This window comes from Equus przewalskii, chromosome 29 (assembly GCF_037783145.1).
Source record: "Equus przewalskii isolate Varuska chromosome 29, EquPr2, whole genome shotgun sequence".
Classification (NCBI taxonomy): domain Eukaryota; kingdom Metazoa; phylum Chordata; class Mammalia; order Perissodactyla; family Equidae; genus Equus; species Equus przewalskii.
Window position 1 is genome coordinate 21715659 of NC_091859.1, and position 12943 is coordinate 21728601.

The 12943-nt window shown below is 45.0% G+C and overlaps 2 protein-coding genes across 6 annotated transcripts in view; one reads left to right on the forward strand and one right to left on the reverse strand.

Moving 5' to 3' along the window:
• Positions 1 to 12943, forward strand: part of ELK3 (ETS transcription factor ELK3) — a 66310-nt gene that overhangs the window by 48925 nt on the left and 4442 nt on the right. The window contains exon 4 of the mRNA XM_070600220.1: positions 8660 to 8782. Coding sequence (XP_070456321.1) covers positions 8660 to 8782 — 123 coding nt within the window. The remainder of the gene's footprint in view (positions 1 to 8659; positions 8783 to 12943) is intronic.
• The window catches only part of CDK17 (cyclin dependent kinase 17), a 108776-nt gene continuing 102511 nt past the window's right edge, over positions 6679 to 12943 (reverse strand). For 2 of the 5 annotated variants that reach the window (XR_011534737.1, XR_011534740.1), the window contains exons 18-19: positions 10166 to 10338; positions 6679 to 8234 (exon numbers count right to left, since the gene is read on the reverse strand). The gene's annotated coding sequence lies outside the window, so the exon portion shown is untranslated. Of the gene's footprint in view, positions 8235 to 10165; positions 10352 to 12943 lie in introns of all 5 variants that reach the window. The other 3 variants (XR_011534739.1, XR_011534738.1, XM_070600210.1) reach the window with 3 other exon arrangements.

The following is a 12943-nucleotide window of genomic DNA, read 5'->3' on the forward strand; positions in this document are numbered from 1 at the left end:
GCCATGGCCTCGTTTGTGTTTATGACTGTAAGGTTTAGAGAGGTCTCAAGCCAGGCCAAGGCCAACTCTCTTTCAGTATCTGCTTTTCCTGTGAGCCTGTATCACCGTCTCTGAACAGAGTGGGACAGATGCCAGCCCTGTAGTTGTCTCGGGAGAAATTGGCTAAGGCTAGCCCTGGGTTTTGTGCCTGGACACCGTTAATTTAGGGTGGATCTGCTCCGTGGGACTGAGGATGGTATGGCTGGGCTGAGGGGAGGAGGACCTTGACATGAGAAAGGGATAGAGGATAGCTGTGAACAAATGGATGCAAAGCTCAGGATGGGGAGACAGAACTTACTGGAATGGGCTAAAACCAGGGCGGGGAAGACAGAGGAGAGCCAGATGCTTTAATGGAGGACCTGTGCCTTGGGCAGATGAGTGCATGTCCTCAGCCAACTCGTGAGGGCAGGGCTTTGCAGCATGAGTGAGTGTCAGGAAGTCCAAGAGATGGGAGCAGGGCTTCCTGAGGGGAGGGAGGCAAAGGGCAGGGCTGGACCCAGGACAGGGGAGTGGAAGTGGGGGCCCAGGCTGAGAAAGGGCCTTTGGATCCAGGGGACTGGAGGGTGGCGGGGGAGGAAAGTGCACTGGGTGGCACTCTGATCAGGTTCAAAGGAGGCAAGGGCTGCCTTTGGGAGATGGCGGAATCTCAGGACTTGAAATTCCCTCACCTTCTAGCAGTGTCACCTCTGCCCCTGGCATGGCCATGGGTGGCCGATAGGGAGGGAGGGAAAAGGTAATGAAGGAGAGAGCAGAGAGAGCAGAGAAAGGGTGGCACTCAGGGGTCGGGTACCCACACAGGTGGTCTCTCTGAGTCAGACAGGATGTCACAGGGCTTTATCTTGACTTCACAAGCTCGAGTATTTAGGATATAGGATAGGCCTGGAGTCAATATGAGATTTGGATTCTCAGAGATCCCCACACCCAGGAGCTGCTTCAGGGTGCCCCAGAAACTAACCCACCAGACCATGGTCCTCCCTCCTGTGGGCAGCCAGGAACAGCATCAGCTCTCCGCAGCCAGCCAGTCTTGTGAAGTCCACTGGGCTCAGCCTGGGAGATGAGCCCATTCCCCTGAAACCGCCCCCAGGAGACAGAAGTGAAAGCCTTCTGTCGTTCCCAGGTCAACTCCAGAGCGTTCCTCTCCACCTGGAGGGGGCTGGTGGCCTTTCTCCCACAGGCAGCAGTGACGTCTCCCTCATACAGCTCCTTGGTGTCCCTCCTGCCTTAGCACTTTCTGTCACAGAAACTCTGCTTTCCTCTGGGGTGTGCTGTGTGACACTGTGTGCGATAAACGTTTGGTTACCTGTGGGAAGCTCCTGTAAACTTTAGAAGAGATAAGAAGTGTGCTGTAGTAACGTGATACCCTGAAAGTGAAGCTCCCAAGTATTTATTTATTCGTAGAATTATTTATTTATTTTTATTTATTTATTTATTCCAAGAATAATTCACGGTTATTTTCAGCTAGAAACATGGCAGGAAGAAGGTAGGATTAAGAGAGGCTTGGCATGACCAGGGTCACATGGTTACAGTTCCCTCTGGGGACCTCATTAAACCACATACCTCGTGTAGGTCCAAATTCAGATTTGAAATTTTGATCTACAGCATGATACGCATAAAAAATCATCTGCATTCTGCCACTCCCCTAACATCACAACCGTCACTCCCATCAAAAATGCCTGTGGTATGAGCCAGCCATGATGGCCTGGTGGTTAAAGTTCTGTGCTCTCACCACTTTGGTGTCCTGGGTTCATTTCCCGGTCTTGGAACCACACCACCCATCTGTCAGATGCCTTGCTGTGGCAGAGGCTCACATGGAAGAACTACAAGGAGTTAGAACTAGGATATACAACCATGCACTGAGGCTTTGGGGAGGAAAAGTAAAAAGAGGAAGATTGGCAACAGATGTTAGCTCATAGTGACTTTTCCCTTCAAAAAGAAAAGATTTCCCTCTATGTTAAAAAAAAAAAAAGAAACTTGTGGTGCATCTGCTGGAACCTGTAGAAACTGTAGTTGAAATTACTCTTGTTTGTGAGTTTTTGAGAAACCAAAATTACTACTGTAGACAGACATGATGATCACTCAGAGACCCTCAAGCATGGGCTAGGAGGAACTGAAAAATGAGAATATGAATGCCAGCTGGGTACCCAAGAGTGATGTAGCTGGAGCTCAGACGCCAAGTCATATTAGATGATTGCTAGAAAAGCCAAGGATGTTATCTCTGACGGCGGGAGCTATAGAAATTGAGACGGGGAGGAGCCAGGATGTGAACCCTCCTGGTTCTCCTAGCCAGGCACCATGGAAGGCTGACTGGTGCCAGCTGGAACTTCTGATTCTCCGTATCTTCTGTACCTCGGTATCGTCTGTCCCTCTTCCATTTGCCTCTTCCGTTCAGCGTCTCCCTCCTCATCTCTTAACAATGTAAAGTTGGTTCAGGATCGGAGGTGGGCACATTGCATTTCCCTTCATTATTATGCCAAGACCTCTGTTAATCTCACATGTGATGTGTGAGATGCTGAACTCAGATACGTGCGGGCACTGGGGGCATGAACCCACCCTCAGAGTCTGAGCATGCCCGCCCCAGGCGGTTTTATTAGCAGCTGCCTTGGATTAGCACTAATTGAGTGGAGGCAGCCTGCTGAGGACTGAAATGCTAAAACCTCTTTCCTGCATTTACTGGTGTATGCAATAACTTTGAGCCCAAATCATAAGGTGGGAATTTGGGGCAAAATGGATGCGTGTGGTGAGGAGCAATTGGGATGTACTGCATCCTATCCCAGCCCAGGGGTGGTTTCTCATCTTATTTTCTCTTTTGCCATTAGCTCAAAAGGAAAAAAGTTAGTGGCTTTTTTCTTCTCCTAAGGGCAGTCCAACTTTGCTCCGCTCTCTGTAACACTTCCCCAGCTCAGCCTGCAGCTTTCTCCACACTGACCCTATGGAGCAGAGGATGTCCTTGTACAACCTCTTTGCTGTGGAAGATGTCACTGGTAGAGTTTTGTGTGACCTGTTGACACTCCAGCTGAAGGTTCTTGTGTCTGCCAGCTCTAGGCTGCCCCGGATAAACAAACCACGGTGGTGGCCTCCGTCTTTCCACCCTGGGGCCCTGCTCAGCTCCGTGCTTTGCCTTTTCTGTTGATCCTTCATGGTTCTGCCGCCGACACCTCAGTTCTGCCGTTATTCCTTTTTTTCTCCCTTACCAGGTAGTATACCTGCCCCGGACCCTTCCGGAATTCTCCGTGTCCCCCGTTCCTTAAGATCAGCACAATCAGTGCTACACAAACTTCTGTGTGATTCTCCTCTTTAAAGTCCTTACAACTATGTTTTTATTTGAATGCAGGCAACTCTCGAAGTTTTCAGATTCATTGTCACCTTTATTTGAGGAGTTTTTTTAACCCTAAAATGCACTGTCATGGATTCCGTCAGCATCTGTGAGAGATTAAGATTAGAGACGTTTGTTGGTATGACAAACTGCTAAATGGACATGCTGATTTTCTCTCCTTTATTTTCCAAAGCCCAAATGATTTACCAGTATCTCGGATCAAATCAGGCAGTCTGCAAATACTTCTTGTTGAGTGGCTCACACATATCCTTTTCATTCAGTCAAGTAATGAATGCGTACTATCTGCTAATTAATTCCTTTGGGAGATAATCATTGACCACCGACCATTTGCTAGGCACCTGGGGATACAGAATGAGCAAGACAGACCCACTTCCTGCTCTCATGAGCTTACAGCCTGCTGTCCAGTAGGTAAAGAATATGGGGTGATGTATAATTCAGGGTGGTGTGAAATTATAGGTCCCTGAAAACTGGCTGAGGAATTTAGACTTGTTTTGATGGGAAATTAACAGCTGCTGGAGGTGTAAGTCAAAAGAAACAAAAATTCTTATTACTATCAACAAATAATTATCAAGTATTATTTGCAAATCATAGAAAGGACACCAGAAGTACAAGTGCCTCTTTTTATGACCTTAGGACAAGACAACAAGGCATACACATACACAAGATAGCACATGGCAAGAGAGTCAGATACACGGCACAGAGAAGGAACGGAACGGGGAAAGATCATTTAGTTCAATTTCACAAACACGAACTGAGCACCTATCATGTAAGCTGCTGTGCTTGGAACAGGGGCTACAAACATGAGTTAGCTCGTCCCCGATAGTTAGGAGCTCCTAACTCACCTTCAGTTGGTTAATATAGTATCCCAGATGCAGTGCAAAAGGAATACTAAGGAAGAAAGTATTAATTTTGCTGGGGACGGGGGGAAGGATGTTGAGAGGCCTTCATGGAGGGGGTGATCACACTTGGGCAGGGTGTTGAGGGATCAGCAGCAATTATTTGGCAGACAGGGTGAGGAAGGCGTTGTAGGCAGAAGAACGGCTTGAGCCAAGCCACAAAAGTGAAATAGCTTGTATTAGAGCAGTACGGTAGTTCAGGAAGGGGGGAGGATAAATTCCAGGGGTAAAGGAAGTGGTGGGAGATGGGGTATGACTGGCATAGTCAGATTTGTGTTTTAGAAATCATCCTGACAATGTGAACTGGGGAGGGGTGAAGATGAAACTATTTAGGATACTATTAGAATATTCCAGGTGAAAAACAATTAGGATCTAAGGCTGTGATAGTGGAATGGGCCAAAGGGGACTGATCTGAGAGAGACTAAGGGAATGGCATCAACAGGACTTGGGAACTGGGTGGAGGTGGTAGGGGAGAGCCAGAAGTTGGATATGAGGAGCATGTGAAGAAGAAAAAGCTTATAGGGAAAAGGTTACCAGTTCACTTTAGGCCGTGTTGAGTCAGGTGGAAACATCCAGTTGGAACTGGAGCTAAGGAGAATTTGGGGTTGGAGATAAAGTTAGGGAGTCGGCAACATGTAAGGGGTGGTTAAAACCATGGAAATGGATGAGAGCACTTGTGGAGTGGGTCTAGTCCGGGGAACTATGGGCTGGGTGGTCTGGGAAGTTCTGCAGCAAGTGCTGAAGAACTGATAGGTTGGAATTCTGTAGTTCTCTATGAATAGTTATGCACTGCATAAGGATGTTTTGGTCAACAGTGGACCGCATATATGATGGTGGTACCATGAGATTAGTACCATACAGCCTAGGTGTGCAGTAGGCTATACCATGTAGGTTTGTGTAAGTACACTCTGTGATGCTTGCACAACGATGAAATCACCTAAAGACACATTTCTCCAAACGTGTCCCTGTCTTTAAATGAAGCATGACTGTGTATTAGATAAACTCAAGACACATCAAACAAAGCAGGAGGGCTCACACGGGGAAATTAGGGAGCAGATGAAACTAGGTTAGGAGGAACCTAGAATTGTGGCTAAGGAAGTTGTACTTTTTTTTTCTAAAAGTGTGAAAGAATTTTGAATGAACATGTTAGGGTGATTGATTTGGTGGTGTTACTCAGCATAGACTGGAAGGGAGAGAAACCAGAGGCGAGTGGACTGGTTTGGGTGGCTGTTGTCAGATGTGATCTGTAAGGTGATAGGGGCTAGGATGCAGCAGGAATGAAATGAGGGGATAAACAGGAGAGGCAGTTCAAGGAAGGATCCACAGGCCATCCCAGAGGTGTGGCAAGGGGAAGGCATTGTACATCTCGGTGACTGCGATGCTGGGTTGTAGACAGGGCTGAGTGCAGGGATAAGGCCTGGTTTTATCATTGTATCTCTGCACCTGATACATACTATATGCACCGAGTATTTGTTGAATGGATAGAGAAATGGTGGTACTGTTGACAGAAATGGAGGAGTCATAAGAAACACTGGATTTGGAAAGATGTTGAATTCAAGTTTGAACGTGGGGGGCATTCCAAGTGGAGATGTCCAACAAGTGAGAAGTGAGGGGCTACAGATTGCTTCAGCTCATCAAGTACTGAGCAGCTGTGTACTACTGGAGGAATAAAGATGAGCAAGATACCTTAAAGGCCACAGAAAGAGGTAGAGTAAAAACATGCAAATTACCATAATATGAGGCAGACTATGTTAAATGTTAAGGAAAAAAGTGATTATAAAGTGTTAGAAGGATTCAAAAAAAAGAGAAGTGCCATCGAGTTGAGAGGAGAGCAGGAAAGTCTCCTTTGGGGTGGTGGCATTTTGATGGACAGAGGGAGGCAGGGGTAGGAAAAGAGGAGGAGGTCAGAGGGCATGATCCGGGCGGAGGCCATGAACAAGGGCTCTCAGGTGGGGCATGTCTGGACAACGCCAGCTCACCAGGGTTAGCTCAGATGTGCAGGCTTTTTAGGAGACTCAGTATTAAGTGGAAGAACTGAGCAGGGGGATGAAAATGAGATCCTGGCAGGAGGGTCTTTCCTTTAAAAATGAATGCCCGCTGCCCTTGGGTCCTCTGACAGCTGACCGGATCAGGAACGCCCTTACACCATTCAGAAGGGCCCATTTGCTGAAGGAAGAGGAGGCGGGACTTTTGCTTGTGGCTTCTTTCTTTCCCCCCAGCCCTCCGGTTCAGCCCACCCTGCCTGACTCCAGGACCTTGTGAAGAGAGGCTCTGAAAGCTCACACCGGACCAGAGATACCCCAGGGCAGGCTTTATAGGAACTTTCCTTAAAAGAGCAACCAAATGTTTTTGTTTACGGCCACAGGATCTTCAGGGAGGACAGGGATAGAGGGAGAGGAGCGAATGAAGTAATTTCACGATATTTATTTGCATATATTACAGAAGACATTTCAAACATTCAACATGAGGAACAGAAGGCTACTGTATTCTGAGTACATCCTGTATCCCTTAGAAACAAAGGTGCAAACATCCCAAATCCAGATGTGGGTACAAACTTTAGACTATGAAAATACAAATTCCACACTTCCTCTATTGCTCAAAAGATGAAAAAGGAATTGATATATATATTTATGGCCATGACTGAGAGAAAGCAAGCTAGGTTTTGTAGTCTAGAAGACTCTCTCCTTCGAGCTTTGAGACCTTCCTTGATGGGCAGATGAGGAGGCCTAGAACACACTGGTTATTAGATGTCAGCGTGGCTGGAACTGGCTCCAGAGTGACACACAGATGTTAGTTCTCAGATCACCTGAGCCTAATACCACTGAGAGGAGCCTTAAAGTAACGGCTGACTTGATTGGTTGGTTTCAGAACATTGAGTACTTTTCTATATCCATTGAGCATTTCTCCCACAAATAGATGAAATACATGTAGTAAGTGTCAGGTCCAATTTTAATTACTTACTAATGAGAACAGTCTTTAACACTGTTAAGCATTTGCTCTGTGCCAGGCACCAGACCATCTTTTTTCATCTTCCTGACAATCCTGTAATATAGGCATTTCTTCCTCTCCATTTTACAGATTAGGAACCTGAGGCACAGAGAGATTACCTACCTAATAGGTGGTGGTTCTGAGACTGGAGCCCTGGCACAGGCCATGCTGAACTGTTAAGTCTTAACCGTTAGGCCAGATGGCAATTTCACAAATGTGCCAGGCCTCAGATTAGAACAAACGGGAAGCTTATCCACAGAATGTATTTATCCTAGTAACCTCATAGGTTATTCAATATGTAGCAAATGCTGTGGAACCAAAGACTCGAATAATTTGGTATAAATTAGTTTACCTTTTAGCAGCTTCACAGTTTGAAAACCGTTGGATGTTTGTCTCCTCTGCACGGAACAGAGCAGACCTTTCAACTTAGGTTTCAGCCAAATGCTTTCGATAATTAACAAAGCCGCTAAGGCCAATTCTAGGAAAAAATAACACTTCAGCATCCAGCATGATGCAATCTGAGATGCTGGCGCCTTTGCTGTGGTTCTTACACAGAGCACCTTGTTGACATCACAAAACCACTGAGGGGCTCCTTCTAGTCACCAAAGGTGCAAAACCACCCTGCGCCAGGGAGTTTGCCTCCGCTGAGAATAAAAGCCACGCAGGCTTCCCGGCTGGGGCGAGTTGTTTCTTCTGCCCTCTCACTGGCTAGCAGGCAGGACTCCTGCTGCGTGTGTGCAAGCAAATGCAGTCCTTGGCACTCTCCCGGGAAACCCAGTTTTGGCTTAACACCCAATCCGACAAGAAAGGATTTTTTTTCCCTCCAAACCATTGCCAGGGAGATGAATTCTCATCAGCCCCACATCCGGAGTGAAATCTGGAAAACCCAGTTCAGAGCTTTTGAAGACGCTGCTACCGGGTATTTCAGCAGCAGAACTTCACAGCCGTTGACAGGAAAAGTGATGCTTGGGAGGCCCCTGAAAAAAAGATGTGTGTGTGTGTTTATAACTTAAGTAATGGATGTCCACAGTAGAAAAATAAAACATAGATAAGAAAAAGTAAAGCCTCTTCATGGGATCTCAGTTTTGCTTGTACACTAAACCTTGTTTAATGTGGGATGGGGAGCAAACTGAAGAAACCATTTGGACAAAAGCTGCTACAAACCTGTGTTTCTCACTAGAATGTTTAGGGAAGGTAAACTTGTCCATACCTCCCTCCTTTATACAATTGCTGATACAATTAGCATTGAAGAAAATTAAAATTAAACTGTGTGTAGCCTTGTAGAAAGAACAGAGTTGCCAGCTTTTCCTAAGATGGTGAGGCTGTCTCTTGGTTCATGCTGCTGATCACGGCTGGAGTCAGGCGATACCTGTATCAAAACTGTCTGTGCTTGCTTTCCCAGACACCCAACGGACTGCTGCTGACCCCAAGCCCGCTGCTCTCCAGCATACATTTCTGGAGCAGCCTTAGTCCAGTTGCTCCACTGAGTCCTGCCCGGCTGCAAGGGCCAAACACGCTGTTCCAGGTGAGCATTTGGAAATGAACTTTTAAACACTGAACCTCTAAGGGATATGTTTTCTCAATAAATGGTGCAAAGGTAACAGTGAGTTCTGCCCCACATTTGGTTAAAATGTTAACTTTTCAAAGGGAGTTCATGTTAATGGGGCTGCAAAAGGTAGCCTTCAAAGGCAGACATTTTCATTGAGGCAGAAATGGTGTACTCATGTCAGATATCCCTAAGTGGAACAACATTTCCTAACGTGCTTCAGATATTTTCATTGACTATGAAAACTGGAAATTTAGTAAGGAAAAGGCAAAACTTAAAAAATTACATTTTAAAAAATGTCATAAGACTTTAAAATATTAATCTATTAGTCAACATAGTGATAGCACTTGAAATAAATTGAAAAATAGTGAACAATTTCTCCATACTGTAACAGATAAGTTATCTATAATAATTCTATGAATCATAATCAAGTTCTCCTTGTTACATAATAAAAAAAGGCAGGGGCAGGCCCGGTGGCTCAGCGGTTAAGTGCGCATGTTCTGCTTTGGCGGCCCGTGGTTCGCTGTTTCAGATCCCGGGTGTGGACATGGCACCGCTTGACAAGCCATGCTGTGGTAGGTGTGCCACATATAAAGTAGAGAAAGATGGGCACGGATGTTAGCTCAGGGCCAGTCTTCCTCAGAAAAAAGAGGAAGATTGGCAGCAGTTAGCTCAGGGCTAATCTTCCTCAAAAACAAAAAAAAAGGGCAGCATCCAGGGCATTTGGTTAAAAACTAACCTATTAGTTGCTTATCCTGCAGAACTCCCTGTACTAGTAAGCACACTCATTATTCATTTACTTACTAAAATCCTGCAGTAGCATCACTTGCTATCATATGGCAATCAGTATTTCCTCTCGGAGACACAAAGATTGTTACGCCCCACCCAAGATGTTACTGTTTGAACCTGTGAGTGTAGAGTAGAAAGGATCCTAGGGACAGGAATGAAGCAAAGCTGGATAAAGCACAAACTCCCTCATTGCCCGTCTAATTCTAGCCTCATCTGTGTCACCCACCCTGCATCCCATGCCCTCTAGGTGGCTCACCTCAAGCTAGTTGTAGTTCTTTTGCTTCTTTTATATCTAGCACTTACCACTTTGTATTACGATTGCCTGTTCATCTGGCAATCTCCCCTCCGAGACTGTGAGCCCTCAAGAGACTGGAGCTGCATCTTGTTCACTGTGGTGCCCCAGTGCCCAGCCTACTGCTTGGTACACGAATGAGGCTCAGGACTTATTGCTGACTCACTAAATGAATAGACGCCTAAGAACTCATCAAGAGATACTTAAGAAAGTAACTGTTTTAGATCAGGTCTCCATGCTTTTTTGAGTTGGTCATTTTGCTTGTCAAGGTTAATATTTACCTCCTCTGTGCCAGCAGCTGTACATGCTGGGATTTGGGGTCTCACTGGAAGAAGGGGGAGCTCAAGTTTTGATTGCTGTCTTGCTTTTCTGGTTTCCTGGTAGGGTTGAGGTAGGTTGTTATGATGTGACTATATCCCTGGAGTAATCAGGTTTCTCTTCCTGGCCCTTCTTCCTATCACGAGAAACTGAGCTATGGTCACGCACAGCCAACAGGTTGATTCTTAGCCATTTTAACTCAGTCAGGGAAACAAAAACTAGAAATAGTTAGCAAAAAGCAGTAAGCAGACGTAGTAGTAGGAAAGTTTGAGGTTAGCAGTCTTTTGGTGGGAAGCTAAGAGACCTTACTTCCTAAAGTCTCCAGACTGGAGCAGCAGTATTCTCATCTCAGAGATCCTGAGTAGAGGGACAGGAGCTGTATGGTGCACAGGTACCGTGAGCTCCATGAGCGGAGGGACTGCACTCCTACTCTAGTCCTAGAATCTAACGGAGCCTCTGTAGGGTGCAGTAGATGTTTGTGAATAACGAAAAGACTCTCACTTCCCTCCTTACTGGGAATCCTGCCACCTAACTCGTGTAGGGCTTGTGGCCTCCCAAGCAAGCCATGGAGAATTACTGGTTGGGAGCTCTTTGGGATCCCTTGCCTTAGATACTAAACCTTTGCCAACCCATTAATCCCAACAGTAACAATGGTTCATGTCCACACTGATTCTACACGTTACCAGGATATCAGGAGCTCTGGGGTTTGGGAGATACACATACCCTCTTCTCTTGGGGCACGACTGTACACCAGTGGTTCTCAAACTTAGTGTGCGACAGAATCAGCTGGAGAGTGTGTGAAAATACAGATTTCTGGGCCCCACCCACAGAACTTCTGACTCAGAAGGTCTGGGATGGGGCCTGATGCTAACATTCTTTCAAGTTCCTAGTGATGCTGCTGCAGGAGCCATACTTTGAGAATCACTGCAGACCAGTGGTCCCCCATCTACACTTAGAATTCTGCAGGAGAATTTGCTGCATTCAAAGGTTACCTGCTCAGAATTTTAATTTTACAAAATGGACCTAGGTCCTTTCTCCTGGAGCCATTCAAACACAACCCTGAAAAAGAATACAGCCACATCTGGATGGCTGACAGGGCGTTGGGCCCTCTTTTTGTGATTGGGGTCCATGCGACTAAGGAAAAACAATTTTGTACCTTTTGAAATATTATTACTCTTCCTATGCTAAGAGCAGCTGAGTGTGGTAAAAGTTGAAATTAGCAGTTCTGAAAATGGTAAATAACAAAACACAGTAAGAGGAATAACTTTCTGATTTTTAAAACTACGCATTTCAAATGATGGATTTTCAAAATTCAGATTACTATCAACAGTGCCCCTTTTAAACTAATGAAAGTAATTTTCTTTAAAAATAACAACAAACCTCTTTCACATATGCTATAAATGTGTTGGAGGAAGAAAAGAAATAGACTTGGGCTACAAGAAGTTTTAAGTGATGCTGGAAAATTTCCTGTTGTGATGATTGGAAAAGTAGATCAAAATCCTTAAGTTAACAGTTGACAGAGCTGAAGAGGTTTTGCATAGAACGTCTCCTGATGTTATAGCAAGTTATAGCAGGTACTGAAGACTTTAACGGAAGGAGAGAGAAGATATTAGCCTTTCTGGAAGAGGTATGCTTTTAATCTAGACATGTTTAGTAAAGAGAGAGATGCCAAAGACATTGTGCTAAATCTATAAATATATAACCTTGATTTATAAAGTGAAATTGAGGACAGTTTGGCATTTTCAGCTTGTCTATAGGATGTCTGTTCCACTTTTGAAACAGATTTTGATGAAATCTAGAATATACCTAGTAGGTATAAATATATCTTGAAACAAAACAGAGCTAATTAATTTTTCAGTTGAGAATGTTTTCTGTAATTTTAAATTCAACATGTCTAACCCAGCAAATATTTGTAATGCCCTGAGGCAGGGACTGTAGGGATATAGAATATGTGAATAATAAATGCGTCAACAAAGTGCTACAAGAACCCAGCAGGAGTAGCTCTTTCCAGCTCGGGACTAGACAGCGGCTCCAAGGAAGAAGTGGCCCCTGAACTGAGCTAGGAAGAAGGGACAAGGTTTGGGAGACAGAGGGAAAGCACATTCTAGGTTAACAGAGCTGCGTGATTTGGATGTGAAAATACATAGCCTGTTCAGGGAGGGACTCAGTGATAGATCAGGTTGGAAAAGCAGGGTGAGCCGTGAATAGTATGCTCAGGAGTTTCTACCTTAATCTCTTGTTAAGTAATAACCATAGAAGGCTTTTTAAGCCATAGATAGTATGACAACATCTCTCTTTTTAAAAAGATATCACTGCTGTCAGTATGAAAGAAGGAGTGAAGAGAAAGCAGAAAGTGTAAGGGGCAGGAAGATGTGAGGAATTGATACTAATTCCAAATACTGTTCTTAGATTAGAACAGTGGAAACAGGAATCTATCTAGAAGACATTCCAGAGGTAAAATTGAGAGGAAGACTTTTTGTTGGGGTTGAGGAGTAGGCAGGCAGTGAAGATCAGGAACAAGCAAAGATTACTAACAATACTTATTAACACTGATTGAGGACTACTGCATGCTAGACATTGTTCCACGCACTTTTTGCGGCTTCTCACTTAATACTCCCAATAGTTCTACTTGAAAAGATAGGGAAACTAAAGCCCAGAGATGTTAAGATCACACATTAATAAGTAGAAAAGCCCTGATTCAAGTTTAAGGTTGTGCTCCTAACCACCACTCTCACTGACTT